At 36.8% G+C, this 18,261-nt stretch overlaps 1 protein-coding gene across 2 annotated transcripts in view; it reads left to right on the forward strand.

Moving 5' to 3' along the window:
* The window catches only part of LOC117336155 (deleted in malignant brain tumors 1 protein-like), a 46,630-nt gene that overhangs the window by 12,130 nt on the left and 16,239 nt on the right, over positions 1-18,261 (forward strand). For both annotated transcript variants that reach the window (XM_033896545.1, XM_033896554.1), the window contains 17 exons: positions 1,132-1,282; positions 2,121-2,175; positions 3,207-3,277; positions 4,291-4,379; positions 5,428-5,593; positions 5,744-5,860; positions 6,218-6,404; positions 7,140-7,324; positions 8,248-8,358; positions 9,106-9,247; positions 10,434-10,633; positions 11,471-11,612; positions 13,332-13,498; positions 14,189-14,330; positions 15,671-15,882; positions 16,254-16,392; positions 17,338-17,540. In XM_033896545.1, coding sequence (XP_033752436.1) covers positions 1,132-1,282; positions 2,121-2,175; positions 3,207-3,277; positions 4,291-4,379; positions 5,428-5,593; positions 5,744-5,860; positions 6,218-6,404; positions 7,140-7,324; positions 8,248-8,358; positions 9,106-9,247; positions 10,434-10,633; positions 11,471-11,612; positions 13,332-13,498; positions 14,189-14,330; positions 15,671-15,882; positions 16,254-16,392; positions 17,338-17,540 — 2,479 coding nt within the window. The remainder of the gene's footprint in view (positions 1-1,131; positions 1,283-2,120; positions 2,176-3,206; positions 3,278-4,290; positions 4,380-5,427; positions 5,594-5,743; positions 5,861-6,217; positions 6,405-7,139; positions 7,325-8,247; positions 8,359-9,105; positions 9,248-10,433; positions 10,634-11,470; positions 11,613-13,331; positions 13,499-14,188; positions 14,331-15,670; positions 15,883-16,253; positions 16,393-17,337; positions 17,541-18,261) is intronic.

Here is an 18,261-nt window from a genome sequence, read left to right on the forward strand (position 1 = left end):
GTTAGTACTAAAAGAGTCAAAAACATAGTGTAACCTAAGACTGTCTTGTGTTTCTACTGAAAAAAAATGCTCTTATTTTTTAACTTTTCCATTTAATATAGCAAATATTAACTGGTATACAAAAGAAATATATATTCCCTACAAAGTTCTCCTTTACAAGGTCAACTCAGCTGTGGCCATACATTTGATTGATCTCTGGGTCTGTGATACTGCAGGTCATCAGAGTACTTGTTTTGTTAATATCTTCCCGCACGATAACTAGGAATAATTTCAAAACATCTGACTCCCAATAGGGATCACATGTGAATACACAGAGAAAAAACAAGTAATAGGAAATAATTTTTTGAGTGTCTGTAAATAGCAGAACTTGACTGGGTCGATCATTGGCGACCAGGTAGCTCAATTGGTAGAGCATCCGGCTAGTGTTCAGATGTCCGGGATGGAACCCAGATCTGGCCGTGCATTTTTCCACTCCTCTTAAATGTATAAAGTAGAAAAGTTGTGGAACACAATATCTTAGCCATGTATTGATACTGGCTACCCATTTGAATGATGATGCATATAATAAACTATTATTTTGTCTGAGATGGAGCTGCAACAGCTCAGTTACAGTGTCGGCTATTTAACCTCAGGGGATTAAAGATCTAAGGTGAGAGGTTTGATGCTCCCTACCTGTGTCGGATTGCATTTCTTGGGAAGCTGAGAAACAGTGCTGTCATGGATGTGTCCATGGGCAAGACACTTTACCCTAATTGCACTGGATTGCACAAGGTCTCAGGGTCAAATATGCTCTAATCTTTAAATTACTTCATTTCACTAAGCAAGAGGCCCAGAGAGCTGATATTGGGCCTTTAGCATGGTGAGCTGAAGAGCTAAGAAGATTGTTGAAATGAATAACCTTGATTTTCATTCAAGGTCACAAGGGTCAAACATGCTAAAATCTTTAAACAACTTCTCACTAAGCAAGAGGCCCAGATACCTGATATTGGGTCTTTTGCATGCTGGGGTGAATGACATTAACCTCAGATTCAAGGTAAAATGAATCAAATCTGCAAAAATATACCAAAACTCATGGGACCATAAAGGCCAATGGGCCTCTTGTAAATCAGAATTTACTGTTAACTGTTGTAGGGTCTGGGTGATCATAACTTGTGTCGTAACCCTGATAAGTCTGCCAAACCCTGGTGCTGGACTGATGTTAATAGGAGGATGTTTGGGTATTGTCCAGTTCCACAGTGTGCTGATGTCCAGACTGACCAGGTCAACTCTACTGAAGTACCAGGTACACACCAATATTTATGCAATTACGGACACAAAATTGGCTTCAATATTGTTCATCTTTACATGATGCACTGATGATAATATGTTTGTTCTTGGAACAGTGATACCACCATACTGACGGTACATTTGATTGAGGTGATGCTGTGTATAGTGACAGTACTGCATAGCTGCTTATTTTCTTAGGGGATGTTATTTTTATGCTATTTCTTGAAACATAGATGTGGTCTTGAATATTTGATCCATGAAATAATAAGAGATGGTTACGGATAAGACTGTTGTTAAGCCGTACTGTCATCAGCCAGTTCAGCTGCCTCCAATCATCCTAGTAGGTTATTTTGACAAAGTATAATTTCTTTCCATTTGTGATATACTGTAATAACAATTATGAGTTAAACACTCGGTAATGCTATTTGACACCGGGAGCAATATTTGCAAAAATTAGATATCATCTCGTGACCTGATCGCGTAAAATTTCAATTCTTTTGTTTTAAATGAAAATTAGAAAAATTTTGACTGCAAAATAACCAGCTATATGGTTAGTTAAATGACAAAACTGCAGTAAATAAAAACGCAAAGTGAACATGAATTAAAACTATCACCCATATTGTAATCTTTACTAGTCTCTAACAATTTGTCTGAGCAAAAACAGCCATGAAGTATAAAGCCCATTTGACACAGTTTGATCCTTGATGTACTAGAGATATTGTTTGAGACAGAATTGGTCTACCAAATTATTTTAATGAAAATGATGTAGCTGAGTTCTGCTTCCTGAATTCCACCATCAGTTAGTATATTTTAGTGTATATACCAAATGATGTGGATACTTTAATGATCCACAGATGTGTCCGAGTGTCCAGATGGAACTTTCTTCTGCTATACTGAAGACAAGGCCAGGTAAGTAGGTTTACAGCCTATATAGTATGTATTTTCTAGATGTTTATATTTACATGACATACCAAAATATACCAATATTTCTACTAAAAGTTCATGATGATCAAAATCAGAGGAATTGGCATTTATAGGTATATTAATGCAATTGGGTCAGTGCTATTTTGACACAAACATGTTAGTTGACACAGGTTCGGTCCAGGAATATTTTTTGCACACTTTAATACTACAAATACAATAAAACTGTTTTGGACTATTCAGGTAAAATTTATCTACCTGATGGGAGGACTCCATGTTTGTCAGGGACCACCCATAGAATTGATTTATTTCAAAAATTACAATATAATTGGCTACATTTTCTCCAGTTCCCCTCATCCATAGAATTTCTTTATTTCAATATTTCTCCTGCAAGATATTTTTTACTTTGAATATTATCGGTTCATTAATGATAGCTATAGTGTTAGAAAGTTCATGAATAATAGTTATTGTGTGAGTAGACAATGTCTGCTTACATTAGGCTTTGTGTTCAACAATGACGTAACCAGTTTGCATTCATACCAGTATGAATCTACCATACATATTAAGTATAAGTATTAATAGTACATACATGTATATACAGGATCAGAGCGTGAACCGATAGCCTTGATCTAGTAAACAGCAAGGGCTAGTACTGTATAATAACACATGTCTAATTGACTAAAACTAGTGAATTCAACCAATAGAGATATATAGTCAGGTTCATGGGTAAATTGGTTTGTACTCAAAAGAAAAATTCTGAAAGCAAAGCTTATTAATCACAGCAAATATCATTTGTGCAGGCTACTTCTTGATTGCTTAAAGGGTAACCCTGTTGTGTTCACCATGTCATAAGTTTTATGAAGAAGTCCTTCCATCAGGATTAGGATAGAAGTTTTCACTGGTCACTTGGACTACTGGGTTTTTGTGACTTGGCTAACAGATTGTGTCTGCACTTCATCCAAGTCACCATTGGAAACCAATGCTTTTTCTAGCCCTAGGTTTGTGTTGGTACTTTTTAGGTGTATACCAGAAAACTTCCAGTGTGATGGAGAAAATGACTGTACTGGTGGAGAGGACGAAGAAAACTGTGGTAAGTCATGCTTAAATTTACAGTGACAGGACAGACGGGGTCATCTGAAATGGGTTGTAATCATTTACATGTAATTTGGTGTTTTCTTTAAAATTCTTCCTTCCTGAAATTTTGTGTGCATAGCTGCTGTTTTTCATTTGCAAATCAAGTTTGACCGCTTACAATGATTTGTTTATTTTTTTGCTTTTGACATCATCATAGGGGTCTGTCATCCATATGTAAATCAATCTAGACACAAGGACTAAGTTACCCCATGAACTGACAATAAGGACCCGACCATAGGGTTTATTTTCAATTCTGGCACATACGATCTTGCCAAGCCCCAGTGGTAATCGAAACACCTCCAACATGAAGCCAAAGTTTTTAGGTCATATGAGACAAAGTATTGCAACATATTGCGATCATCTTTTGTCATTTGTCATAAGTAGTGTGGTGTATGCTGTGCAGTATACATCGTATACAAACTACATTTTCAACTTCTTCTCAAGAACCAAGAGGCCCAGAGTCATGATGTTGGGCCAGTAGCATGTTCAAATGAATTACTTTGACCTACTTTCAAGGTTACAAGGGTCAAATGACTTAATCTTCTTAACGACTTCTTCTCAATTACCAAGAGGCCCATGATCATGATAGTGGGCCAGTAGCATGCTGAGATGAAGGATGACCAAGTTTGTTGAAATGAATGACCTTGACCGTTCAAGATCACAGGGGTCATATGTGTTAAAATCTTTAATTAACTTCTACTAAGTAATGAAGAATCCAGGGTCATGATATTGGGCCAGTAGCATGCTAGGATGAAGACTGCCAAGTTTGTTCAAATGAATGACCTTGACCTATAGGTACTTTCTAGGTTAAAAGCAAAATATAACCTATAAGAACTCAGCTGACTTTTAAGACCTTGGGCCTCTTGTTGATTCCTAAGTATTAAAAGTAATTTATCTGCTTTTTTATATGTTGATTAATTTTTCATAGGGAAAATGTGTTTAAATGTATTTATGTTCTACTTTGCACAGAATACAAGGTTCCTCTGTTTGAAAAGTTTGCAGATACTATCTTAAATGCGACTAGGTTGGAAAGCTACCTACATGTTCCTATTGAAAAGGTAATCCTGTTTATCTTATCATTTGAAGTATGTAATATGTAGAAGTAGAGTTGATAATCACTTTTCATAGGTTATCAAGCCTAACAACCATCATCAGATGAATGCAACACCTAAAGTAACTCTCCGTAAATTTTGTAATATGAACTATTGAGTCATATTTGCTCACCCTAATTATTGAGTCATATTTGCTCACCTTAATTATTGAGTCATATTTGCTCACCCTAATTATTGAGTCATATTTGCTCACCCTAATTATTTAGTCATGTTTGCTCACCCTAATTCCATATTTAAATCAGGAAATGTAGCTGTCCAGGAAATATCTACTATTTTGTAATATTATGCACAATCAACACCTGTCCAGTGCCCAGTTTTTTGCTGTGTCCTTCAATTTATTTCAGGACTTTTGGCAATCTCAAGTGCAAAATTGTATTAGTCCCTTGTTGGAATCAGGGGAACTAGTTTGAGGTAGTGTTCATCCCTCCTCTCATTTGTCTGTCCTTCGGGACTAATCTGGTCCTGCTGTATCTCTTACACCACTTGTTACTGGAACTTCACACTTGGGATATATGTTCCTCCGTGTGAGGTGGTACATCATGTACCAAAAGTAGGTCACATTGACCTACAGTTTGAACTTAAACATAAATCATCGAAAAGACTCGTCCATTCTCCATTTTGACTAACAATAAAGAAAATGTTTGTACATATTTCATTACCTAGATTGCTTGTCACATGAACTTCATACTTGGCTCCTGTGTTCACCTAGGATAGGCAGTGTGTTGTGTATCAAAAGTAGGTCATGTTGACCTACATTTTGACCTTTGACTTGCATCAATGAAAATTAAGTTTATCTGGGTTCCTATACAACTTGTCACTGGAACTTAACACATGGAGTATGGGTTCACCTAGGTTAGGCTGTGTAACATGTATCAAAAGTAAGTTTGACCTTTATTTTGACCTTTGACTTACATCAAGGAAAAAACTTTTTCCATTCTGGTCATATTTCACATTTAGTGGATCGTAACTTACTGAATTGTCTTTGTTTACACAGTGTGCCGAGAAGTGTCTGGAGACGAGGGAGTTTGTGTGTCGCTCCTTCAGCTATCATAGAGAGGATCGGTCCTGCTTTCTCACTGACATGAACACTCACCTTGCCATTGATATCATTCCAGAGCCATCAAATGATCACGACTTCTATGAACTATCATCACAGACTGGTAATATTTGTAGCCTTATTTGTTTATCAGAGAGAAATATTTTTCCCCCATTCTATTTCATCTTCATATGTTGGGCTGCTTAAATTATTTTTGCCTTTCATTTGTGGCCCATAATCTGTACATCAATGCCTTACACATTTTATTTTACAGCCGATTGCTTCAACATGTTCCAATGTACCAATGGACGCTGTATTGACAATCAACTCCGATGTGACTGGACGGATGATTGTGGAGATTTTAGTGACGAAATGAACGGGAACTGTGCAAGTACGTAAAACCTTTATCTCTTCGGATGTTTGTATGGACCCACTGAGTGCATCTGTGGTTCCGTCCATCCATCTGTCCGTGCAAACATTTTGTGAAAAATATCTCATAAATACCTGGATACATTTAGTTCAAATTCCCAACATAACATCACACTACGTTTGAATTTGGTGATCATGGTTCAAAGTTATTATAAGAGATATGGGGTTGTAGCAAATGCATATTTATTTTAAGTAGACTTATAATAATGAATTTACCTAGTATAGGTTCTTATAGAATAAAAACATCCAGGTTTGAATATCTGTATGACCAGTTAACATGGTATTGGCTGTTTAACTGATCTATATATTGTTTCTCCAGGGCCGACACCCGATGGTGGGACTGGCGATGGTGAGACAGAGCAGCCACTTGAGGTGAGGATGGTTGATGGGGACAAAGAAAATTCCGGCCGGGTGGAGATCCGCTACAGGGGAGAATGGGGTGTCATCTGTGATGACAAGTGGGACATCAACGATGCCAGGGTCGTCTGTCATATGCTGGGGTACAAGTAAGTTAAAGATATCAATGAAGCAAGAACTCTTCATCTGTCAGCTGTCTGGCATCAAATTTTCACTTTAAACAACCTCTTTTCAATTATCAAGAGGCACAGAGCCCTGATTTGAGCCTATAGTATGCTGGGATAAAGGGCCACAAAGTTTACTCCAGTGAATGACATGGACCTACTTTCAAGGTCACAGGAACAATTGTGCTAAAAAAAAAAACTAATGGGCCTGTGGCAGGTTGGAATGAAGAGTTATTTATACCAAGTTTGTTTAAATGTAAAATCTTGATATATTTCAAGGTCACAAGAATGAAACAAGAGCCCCAAGGTCATGCTATTAGGCCAGTAGAATCTTTAGGTGAAGGCTTACTAAGATTGTTCAAATGAATATCTTTGGCCTTCTTTCAAAATCACAGCTGTCAAATGTTATTTTTCCTTTGGTTACAAAGTAAAAGAGCCAGATTCATGATAGGTATTGGGGTGATGGGTTACAAAATTTGTTGTAGTGAATACACTTCACCTAATCTCATACTAAAATGAAGAGGTATTCAACTTAGCATCCACATTATTGACATATATCAACATGAAAGTAGCTGGTGAGCAATACGGGCCCAATGGGACTCTTGGTGCTAATATTTCCAGATTTGTGATACAAATTTAAAGACTATTATTTGATGGTGGTATTGTTGGTGTCTATGGTTATAACCACAATGGTCTATATTTATGTGTCTTGGTACACAGTGATGCTAATCGAGCCACCCACATGTCAGAGTTCGGATCTGGAAATGGAAATTTTCTTTTGGATGATGTTGGCTGTGTTGGAAATGAAACAACAATTGAAGATTGTCCTAAGCCCAGGTGGAAAGAACACAACTGTAAAAAATATGAAGTAGCAGGAGTAGAGTGTAACTCAGGAAAGGGCATTGGTACGTATAAAACACATAAGTTGTCCGATAGTATATAGCACATAAGTTGTCCGATACATATATAGCACATAAGTTGTCCGATACATATATAGCACATAAGGTGTCCGATTGTATATATTACATAAGGGGCATGGTATGTATAAAACACATAAGATGTCCGATAGTATATAGCACATAAGTTGTCCGATACATATATAGCACATAAGTTGTCCGATACATATATAGCACATAAGTTGTCCGATAGTATATAGCACATAAGTTGTCCGATATGTATATAGCACATAAGTTGTCCGATACATATATAGCACATAAGGTGTCCGATACATATATAGCACATAAGTTGTCCGATATATATATAGCACATAAGGTGTCCGATATGTATATAGCACATAAGTTGTCCGATACATATATAGCACATAAGGTTTCCGATACATATATGGCACATAAGTTGTCCGATATGTATATAGCACATAAGTTGTCCGATACATATATAGCACATAAGTTGTCCGATATGTATATAGCACATAAGTTGTCCGATACATATATAGCACATAAGGTGTCCGATACATATATAGCACATAAGGTGTCCGATAGTATATATTACATAAGGGGCATGGTATGTATGTAACACATAAGGTGTCCGATAGTATATAGCACATAACGGTGTCCAATAGTATATAGCACATAAGGGGCATTGGTACGTATATAGCACATAGCACATACAGGGCATGGTAGGTATGGTTATGTTAAATATATACAGCATTGACACGAAAACTGTCCGTACATTAGAGGTTATTAGTAGTCATGCATACATAACTTGTGTCCTTTGCATTGAGCTAAAAAAAAAAGAGTTTACCAAAGGCCTGATCTCTTTATGTGTTCAGTTAGAGGAGATTTCATTTAATGTCTGATCCATTTCTCAGTGTGTGTGAGTGGGGAGTTCAGCTGTACCAAGTCAGAGAAGTGCATTGCAGCCTCCCTGGTGTGTAATGGTGAAGACGACTGTGGAGACCAGACTGATGAACAGAATTGTGGTAGGTACTGTATTGTAGTATGTGTGGACTCTTTCCCATTGACTATCACTTGTATTGTATGAGTATGACTGAATATCAATATTCTTTAATCAGAATGAGATAATATTGTGGTATTCAACATGAAAAATCGTGGTATTCAACACGAAAACATTCAGTTTTCCATTTAATATATTTAGTATTAAAGATGAAAAAATAGGAAAGTCTTCGCACTGAAAATTGACATCATATCCTTACAATTTCACCATTTTCTGTTATCAGGTAAGCTTTGCTTACAAAAACATTGCCAATACTTTTTTGAATAGCAACTGTAATGTATGCTGCAAACATGTGGCAAAATACACATTTTCTTCCATAGCTTAATTTTCCATAAAAAAAAAAAAGAATAGAAAATTTCAATGCAAAAAAAACAAAACAAAAAAACAACACATTTCTGATCAGTCAGTACCAAGAGTTATATCCTTACCAGTCATTACATGAACAGTGATGATAAAATTCTTCACTGGTAAAAATGAAATAAATTGTTAGTCTGTGGTACACATACAGCACATTAGATCTCATATGGCACGTTATGATGTTGATTAACCTTTCATTTGTGTTCCTGAAGAACACTTCAAAATTATCCCATACTAAATGCATCTCAAATATTTTTATCACCATAGAGCTAGGAGAAGCAAACAGGAATGATAGGATGTGAAATGATTTAATCTTATCATAATGATTTGTTATTTATGATATTTACATGGACAGTTCCACAGGTGAAATTGGTGGCGGGGACTTCAGAGAGAAATGGACGTGTGGAACTCACCTTGAATGGGGTGGTTGGCTCCATATGTGATGATTTGTGGGACGACAATGATGCCACTGTGGTCTGTAGAATGGCTGGATATCAGTAAGATGTCTTCATTTTCTCACAATGACCTATTGCCAGTATGTTTTATCTGTTGTTAATGTGTCATGTCCACATTCCATATAGTGCGCTGTCTGTAAACTGTTCTCTAAAAATACTACTCCTCCTAGAAGCCTGAGAGGATTTCATTGAAACAGGATGTGAAACATCATTCCTGATATAAATTAAGTTTAGGTCAACTCTGGGCCATGGGATGGGGCCCCAAAATGGGATATTAGCTAACATTTTCTTTAAAATGCTACTTGTCCTAAATATCTGAGGGGATTTCAGCCCAAATTGATATGGAACATCAGTGGGGAAGGGCAATAATTTTTTGGTCTGGTTGATTTCTGGGGATGAGGGGTCCAAAGAGGATAGTTATCTAATATTCTTTCTTTACACCAAATCAGAATCATTTCCCCCTTTTTTTTCCTCAGAAACTTATTAGTGATGCCACAACATCAAGAATAAAACTTTGGCATCTACTTCCTAAATGGCTGTTTTAAGAGTGACTTCTGATTGGTCAGAATTTTAGTCTTGTCTGATTTCAATGAAATTTGGTATGTAGGTATATTATGACACTGTGAACCCAGTTGTGACATTCACATTTTGATTTGACAATATCGCTACCATTGGGAGGTTACTAATGTATTGATATTACTGAGCAAAATGGGGATATTTCTCGGCCTTTGATTGGAATATTGTTCAGATTTAGCCAAATGGTAAAAAAGAGAATGCTTACACTACAACCCAAAAAACATTGTAAAGATTGTTTAATGTAGGAGTAAAGTGGTGGACTTGTGTGTACGTTATGGGTCCTGTAACACTCTAAACTGTCTACTAATTCAATACATTGGTTTTAAAGTCATGCTGTGGAACTGGACTGGTGACTAGGTCGCTCAGTTGGTAGAGTGTCTGTCTAGAGTTTTGAGGGTCCCCGGTTCGAATCCCAGTCAGGCTGCCACATTTTCTCTTTCTCCTGTTACACTCATATGACCATAAGGCCCACAGGCCAGTCTTATTTCTTTAATTTTCTGTTGATGTGTATACAGTTTCAAAAGCATGAATATATTGTAACCAAGATATTTACACCGCTAGGGTTGGGTGGAATGTTTCAGCACCAATTTTAGAGGTATATTGGGATCTGTATAGCTAGTATGTATAACATTCTGTAACTCTTGTCTAACAGGTTTGGTGGCCAGGCCAAGAAGGAAACTTACGGGGCAGGTAAGGGTGTTATCTGGATGGACGATGTAGAATGTACAGGGGAAGAGATGTCACTTGCTGACTGTCCACGGAATGCCTGGGGGACACACAACTGTAACCATGACGAGGATGCTGGTGTTTTATGTCTGCTAGAGGCTCCTACAACCCCTACACCTGAATTAGGTACATATAACATCATATTGTATATAGAGGAACTTACATGAATGGCTTTAAATATATATTCCACACAGTACAACTATGACAGGAAATTCAAATCTTTACCTTCGGATCAGCAACATAATTATAGTGCATATGATATGTTGCACTTATAATTAACTATATAACATAGCAATACAAATGGCGAAGGAAGACAATTTTATGACTCATTCCCAGACTGGGCCTGGAACTAACTATCTATAGCACCTAATCGCCTAGCAAGAAATATCTGCAGCTTTTACCACTTTGCCAAATCCATGTTCTGAAAAGAACATTTTGAACAATGGCGCAGTGATATGTATATATGTATGTCATAGTAGAATTTACTAAATGAGTTCAATTATTTCTTTCTAAGAGATTAAAATATGACATGGACATCATTGGTTTCTCTGCGGATACCATAGTATGATGTCTTTTATTTATTGTGATGTCACCAATTATTCATAACATCACAATAATGTTTCAGCATTATATTTATAATATTTATTATTAATAATGTTTATTATGGTAGAACAGGCAATTAAGTAAAGATAAAGGTAAATGTGATACCTTAGGTGTTTGTTCTTATATTGATAATGATACAACATGTAAATGTCTTACCTTAGAATTTGTAAAGACTGCACCTTTTTTAAAGTGTGTAGTATTTCAAAACTCCTAAAACGTTCTACAGTTCAAGTTTTATCAGTGAAATCCAGTGTTCCCCAATCTAAACAGTTTTTACTTTTGTCTTATTTTTAAATTTCTTTCCTGATCTTTCCCGTTTTTATTTTGTTTCTGAGATAACGATGTTAATTTTCTCCCCAGCCATACAGGTAGAGCTGGAGGGCGGTAATGCTACTGCTGGTCGCCTAGTGGCCACTGTAGGTGGTAGTCGAGGTACTGTGTGTGATGACCACTTTGACGAGCAGGCTGCCACAGTCGTCTGTAGGATGCTTGGTTTTGATTTGTAAGTGTCTACATGTCCAAGGTTTGTAAAATGTAAACTTTAGTTATTTCATAAAAACTGCAAAATAAGTTATACTAACTTATATTAATTAATCATGTTTGATTGCCTGGATGGAAGTGCCAAGAAATCTTGATGTTGGAAGAAACTAGAGTACCCGGAAAAAAAACAACAACATATGGTTGCGATGGGGCAGATCACTCCATATCCTTTCATGTACAGTCAGGGAATTGAATCCTGGCTGCCTAGCTGAAAGGCGAGAGTGATAACCAGTCTGCCTTAACTGACCACCCAAGGGTTTACAATAACCCAAAAATTTAGGGTTGCCATAGAAATGCTGATATTATTGTAAAATCAAGATTTAAAAAAAATAGTTTGCAGTCTAGAATTTTTGAATCAAATATTACAACTGTTACATTGTTTATTATACAGTCTTCTCTAGCAATGGAAATTTTCAATCTAGTAAGCATACTTTCGACTCACAAAATCAAGATGGGGTGTGTTAGTTTAAACTTGAAATCAGGGTTGGAAAAAAGAAAACATTTTTAGTAGATTTCTGGGGCAAAGTCTTTGGTAAAATAATTGAGGTAAGTAACTTTTTAGGTCACTTGAGATGACCTATTGCAATCGCCTTTTGTCAGGCGTCATGCGTCGTCTGTCCGCCAAACGTAGTAAAACAGTTTACATTTTCAACTTCTTCTCAAAAACCACTGAACCAAATTCATTGAAATTTCGCCGGGAGCTTCCATAACTAAAGGTCAATAAAAATTGTAAATTATATGGTCCCCACCCCACAGGGGCTAGAGGGGCAGGGCCAAAAAGGGTCAAATTGACTTAAATTTTAAGAATCTTCTTCTCAACTCCCAGTTATGGTAGAATCAAATATTCTTTACAGGCAGAAAGGTCTGAAGTTCCTTTACCAAAATTGTGAATTTCATGACCCTTGGGTCTCATGTTTGCCCTGGGGAGGGGGTAAAGTTTACTATAGTTTATATGGGGAAAACACATTTTTGATACAGTTTTTATGTTCCAATTGCCATTAGAAATGATAAAAATGTGGTTAGAATTATCAGTATGGGATGTCTGTTGAATATTATATGCATATTGGTACAGGCTGATCCCGAGAGGCTTGACGTGCTGGCCAAAAAGGGTCAAATTGACAAAGCGTAAATTTTTAAAATCATCTTCTCAAGAAATAAGGTAGAAACATGTACTCTTCTTAGGTGGAAGGGTCTTCAAGTGCTCTACCAAAATTGTGAATTTCATGACCCTGGGGTCTCACATTGCCCTTGGGAAGGGGTAATTTTACTATAGTTTATAAAAGAAATCACATTTTTGACTATCTTTGTTAGATTTCAATTGCAGTGATAAGAATTAATTAGCAGTTTTGGAAGGCAGTTTGATAGTATGCAAATGTTAGCCAGACTGACCCCCAGGCACTGATGGGCGGGGTCAAAAAGAGTCAAAGAAATATTTTAAAACTCAGGTTACTGTTAAAGCCCATGGGCCTCTTGTAAAGGTATCAAGGTATTAAGAGCACACAGACACACACACACCCTTTTGAGAAAAAAGGTGTAGAATCATGTTTAAAGGGATTGGAACAATTGTTTAGTTAAATACGTTTTTATTAGATTTGTTTCACCTTTTGTTGAATTTGTGGTTTGAAAAACCTTCATTAATTGATTGTCTTCTGCTATTAAAATGACCTTTGACCTTATACAGAGGAATAACAACAAATGTATTCGGGGAGGGGTCTGGCGACATCGTTCTTGATGATGTGAGGTGTGAAGGAACAGAGACATCCTTGATCAACTGTACTTACAGAACTGAGCACAACTGTGGACACACTGAGGATATTGGTGTAGTGTGTTATCACCAACACAATGTAGGTAAGTTTTCTTAAGGGTAGATGATCTGAATCCGAGTAAACATTGTCTGGAAAGTTATAAAGACCTCACTGATTAATACCCAGCATGTGTAACATGAGAGGAAAAATGCAACGACCAGACCAGGAATCTAACCCCGGACCTCCAAACTCTAGACAGCTCTAACCATTCAAGCAACCTGGCCACCGGCACTCAGCCAAGTCCAGTTCTGCTACATTCCTCCCTCCTTCAACAAAGTCTTTGACCCCAAAGACAACAAAGTCTTTGACCCCAAAGACACACACAAGATCCTATACCACCTTTGTGGGCATTTAGTTGGGTGCCAAATGTAAAGGAGAGGAAAAATGCAATGATCAGACTAGAACTTGAACCCAGGACATCTGAACTCTAGAAGGACACTCTAACCATTTGAGCTACTAGCTGGCCACTGGCTATCAGTCCAGTCCAGTTCCGCTACACATGTATCATGTATATCTAGTCAAGAAAATAAAAAAATTCAAAATCAATCAAAATTTTAAAGTACTGTTACGCTTAAAATAAAATAAATGCTTCATTTCACAATTATCATTGTCAAAAGAAATTGTGAAAGTGTTGTTTTCAGAAGATTTTTTAAAGATGTGACATCATTTTTAAAATAACTATTGACTGAGGGTCAGAAGGCTTTGAGTAATCACCACTTAATCTATGTTTCAGTTGACAAGGTTTTCCTGGTAGATGGACCAGGACCACATGCTGGACGGGTTCAGGTCCAACACAATGGATTAAATGGAACTGTATGTGACGATGAGTTTGACAATGACAATGCCAGAGTTGTGTGCAGTATGCTTGGATTCACGTAGGCATAATTAGTCTTTACAATTATAAATCATGAAAAAATAACACCTTAAAGCTGATATATATCATACCTGGTAAGCAGAGTATATAGTATCTGTTATCTCAGTAATAATCTGTCCTTAACTAAAAGTTTTTATGTATAATATATATGAATGACAAAGTTACTCATATCCACACTAAGCCGAAATAGCTTTAATTTCTACACTTGATTTAGTTTTGGTCATAAATAATGGTTACAGGTCAAAGGTCACATTTGACCACTTTCGAAGTTAAAAAGCTGGTGTAAAAGTCATCTCATGTACCCTACAACAGATATGTTCACACCCAGATTTGGTTAGATCTATATCTTCTCTTTGTTAGCTTTTGTAAGGAATTGGTAAAGGATAAAGGGTAAAGGTCAAAAACAGGGAGCATACCACCATGATAAAGAAACCGTATTTCTTATTCAAAATCAGTAAAACTAGGAAATGTAATAAAGAAATGTATTATATATACTGAATGAAGACAAGGGGAATAGGACCAGGGACCTAGATTTACCTAGATTTGTATGGTATGTTGTCATCGATGAAGTAGGAAATACCATTCTGAAACACCTGGGTTCATATTCATGAAACCATTCTCATGTTAAAGCATGAAATCTGAAAAAGAACAATTCTGAACATCGAAGATAATATCTTGCTTGACATCTTTCCAAAATTTCTTGAAATCATTGAAAAAACATTAATTATGATAAAATCAGATTTATCACTAAAAGTATTTGAGCCTTAACACGAACTGTGTATCTGAGCATGAGAGTGTTTTCATGAACATGAACCCAGGTGTTTCAGAGGGGTAAGCATTTCCTGCTTCATCAATACAATACAAATCTAGGTAAAATCTAGGTTCAGTCATATCTCAAAATGAGAACTAGGGTTGTGACCATTACGAAAAAAACAACACCCAAACTGACCATCCCAGCTTGTGGTGTTCCACCACTTCCTGGATTGTACTGTTGTCTTAGTGGGACACCCTGCATACCACTTGTTATCCGAGCAGAAGACGACTACACCTTATTAGACCCAAACAAACAAGCATTGACTCTATCTTTGAGGGGACAAAATAAATTCAAACTGTTCCAATAATGATCATCCTGGTTGCGGCTTCTAACATATAAAATTGTCTAATACATAAGAGATACATTAAAATTTGTGCCCTATTTGATCCTCTGTAAAATAATTTATAATTTATGATATTGTTTTAACATTTAAATAGTTTCAAGCAAATCTGGAAATTCTGTGTGTACCTAGTTTTGAGTGATTTCGAAATTTCATGTGAATAATTACTGTTGTATTTTTGCTACAGGGGAGGGACGGTTGTTGATCTGTATGGATATGGTACAGGGAAGATCTGGCTGGACAATGTGGTCTGTGACGGAACAGAGAAAAGTCTGTTTGACTGTGAGGCACGGGAATGGGGGGCCCATGACTGTAGCCACGAGGAGGATGTAGGCGTAGCTTGTGATCAGGAGTTGGTTACCAGTACTCGCCGTCCCACACCCCCACCCGAAGTTAGAGGTAGGTTTTGAATTGAAGGAACATGTTTGATAATCCTCAAATTTTATGTTGTAATTTTTGTAGGATATTTTTCAGGTGAGTCCAGAATACCATTTGCAATATCTTGATGAGTCCCAGTAATTTGAGTGAGTCCTACAGAACTTGGATATCTCAGGTTCCAAAAAGTCATGGTTACTGATTTCAATGAATTTCTTTCAATGTATGTTTTGTTCATATGTGCATATTAAAAACGATACTCTTGACCTCCATGTGACCTTGATGTGGAGGTCAAGGGAAAGGTTAAAAAAGAATTGTTGAATATGGTATTAAAGAATCTTTCATGTAAATAACAATAACATTATTTCAGCATTGTAGTTTTCTGTTTTATCCAGATAGGATCAGGTTGGTAAGAGGTGAAGGTCCTCATGAAGGCCGGGTAGAGGTCCTGCATAACAATGTCTATGGCACTGTGTGTGATGATGGATTTGAAGATGATGAAGCTGGAGTTCTTTGTAGGATGTTAGGATACAGGTATTATTATACACATCATAAAAATTATATGGATTCGGATACAGCATCTATTCGATATCATAAATAACTTAGAAGTATAATTTTGTTTGCTAAGAATTTTAAGTGTGTTAATATATTGTCATTCCTTAAATTACAGTGATGGCTATCTGCTGACAATTTTTTCTTTTTGTGACCATTTTCCCCATTGCTCCCCAAAAGATTTTGCAAACAATTATGTTTGTTTGCAGAGGTCAAGGTCAAATAAGTTTTTAATGTCAAATCCATAATCCATACTGTAGTTCTCTTTCTCATTGAAGGTAGGTCAAGGAAATGTTATGAATATATATATTATCGTTAAGCTCAAGGTCATATTGAGGTTAAAGGTCAAATTCATTTTTTGAGTAAGTTTCTAGGTGCATATTTCTTGTATGTATGTGTGTAGAAAGACATGGTGATTTGACATGTACCATTTTATTACTGTACCCCGAAAGTCAAGGTCACACGGAGGTCGAGGTTAAAATCTATTGTTTGGCCATAACGTCTTACTTACATCAGTAAATACATTTTTATTGACAGTTTATTCCATACCAATTAGGACCTATATGTCAAAATTTTAGTGACATGCATTGAGGTCAAAGGTCAAATTTGTATAGGACTTAGCTTCTGACTAACTGAAGGTCAATGAAATTTTATAAATACATTTGTATATGTAGGATGGCATGTGGCATACCAGATGTTTTGGTCCCGTGTGTCAAATAGCCTGTGGAAAGGTCCCTTCTGTCTATGGGAGACCCATTTGTGAAATTCTTTAAACAATCATTTTATGCAAGTTTGACTATATATATCTATTTCACTTCAATCCTATTTCCAATATTCATGCTTGAACTAAACAACTTCTCGGGAAAACATAATCCGCCTCTGCCATAGGTTTGGTATCAAGTCCGTTACATATTTTTTCTTTTATAGAGATGGTTATGTGGTGGCCACTGAGTATTTTGGGCCTGGTGTTGGTGAGATTTGGCTGGATGACTTGAATTGTGATGGTACAGAATCCAGTTTGTTTGACTGTAGTGGTATTGAGTGGGGTGTCCATAACTGTAACCATGGTGAAGATGTTGGTGTAAAATGTCAGAGACATTTCACTACCACCACGACACAAGTATACGAAGGTATGTCAATTATATTAAATGTTTCACACTTTATTTATTTCACAACAATTGCAAAACAAGATATAGCAACTTATATTAATCACTCTTGTTGGCCCGGATGGAAGCACACGAGGGGAGGAAACCGGAGTATCTGGGGAAAACCCACATGGTCGGGCATGTGACCCCATACCTTTTCACGTCCGATCGGGGAATTGAACACCAGCCGCCTACATGAAAGGCAAGTGTGTTACCACTGTACCACCTGACCACTCCTTTAACCAAGTTCAGGTTCTTCTCAAACTTTTTCATCTAATAATTTTTGTCCGGGCCAAAACTTCTGATTATATGTTGATGAAACTTGGAGGATACTTCACCTAAAGCCAGTGCAATTATGTTAGGTCACATTGACCTTGACCTCAAGGCCAAAGGTCAAATAAGCGCAAATTTTCCAATAACTTCTATACTGTTCAAGACATTTTGATGAATCTTCGAGCATACTTGCATCACATAATGCTGATGTTAGTGCACTGCAGTTACGTCACTGTGACCTTGACCTCAAGGTCAAACAAGTGCAAACTTTTCAGGAATTTCTTGTCTAGACTAAACTTTCTATGCTTTTGAAAATATGTTCATGAATCTTGTAGCATAGTTGCATCCTCTAAAGATAATATGACTTGCACTGCTGTAGGTAACTGTAGGTCAAATAATTGAGAGCTCAATTTTACAATAATTCTTATACGGG

The sequence above is a fragment of the Pecten maximus genome, chromosome 1 (assembly GCF_902652985.1).
Source record: "Pecten maximus chromosome 1, xPecMax1.1, whole genome shotgun sequence".
NCBI classification, from domain to species: domain Eukaryota; kingdom Metazoa; phylum Mollusca; class Bivalvia; order Pectinida; family Pectinidae; genus Pecten; species Pecten maximus.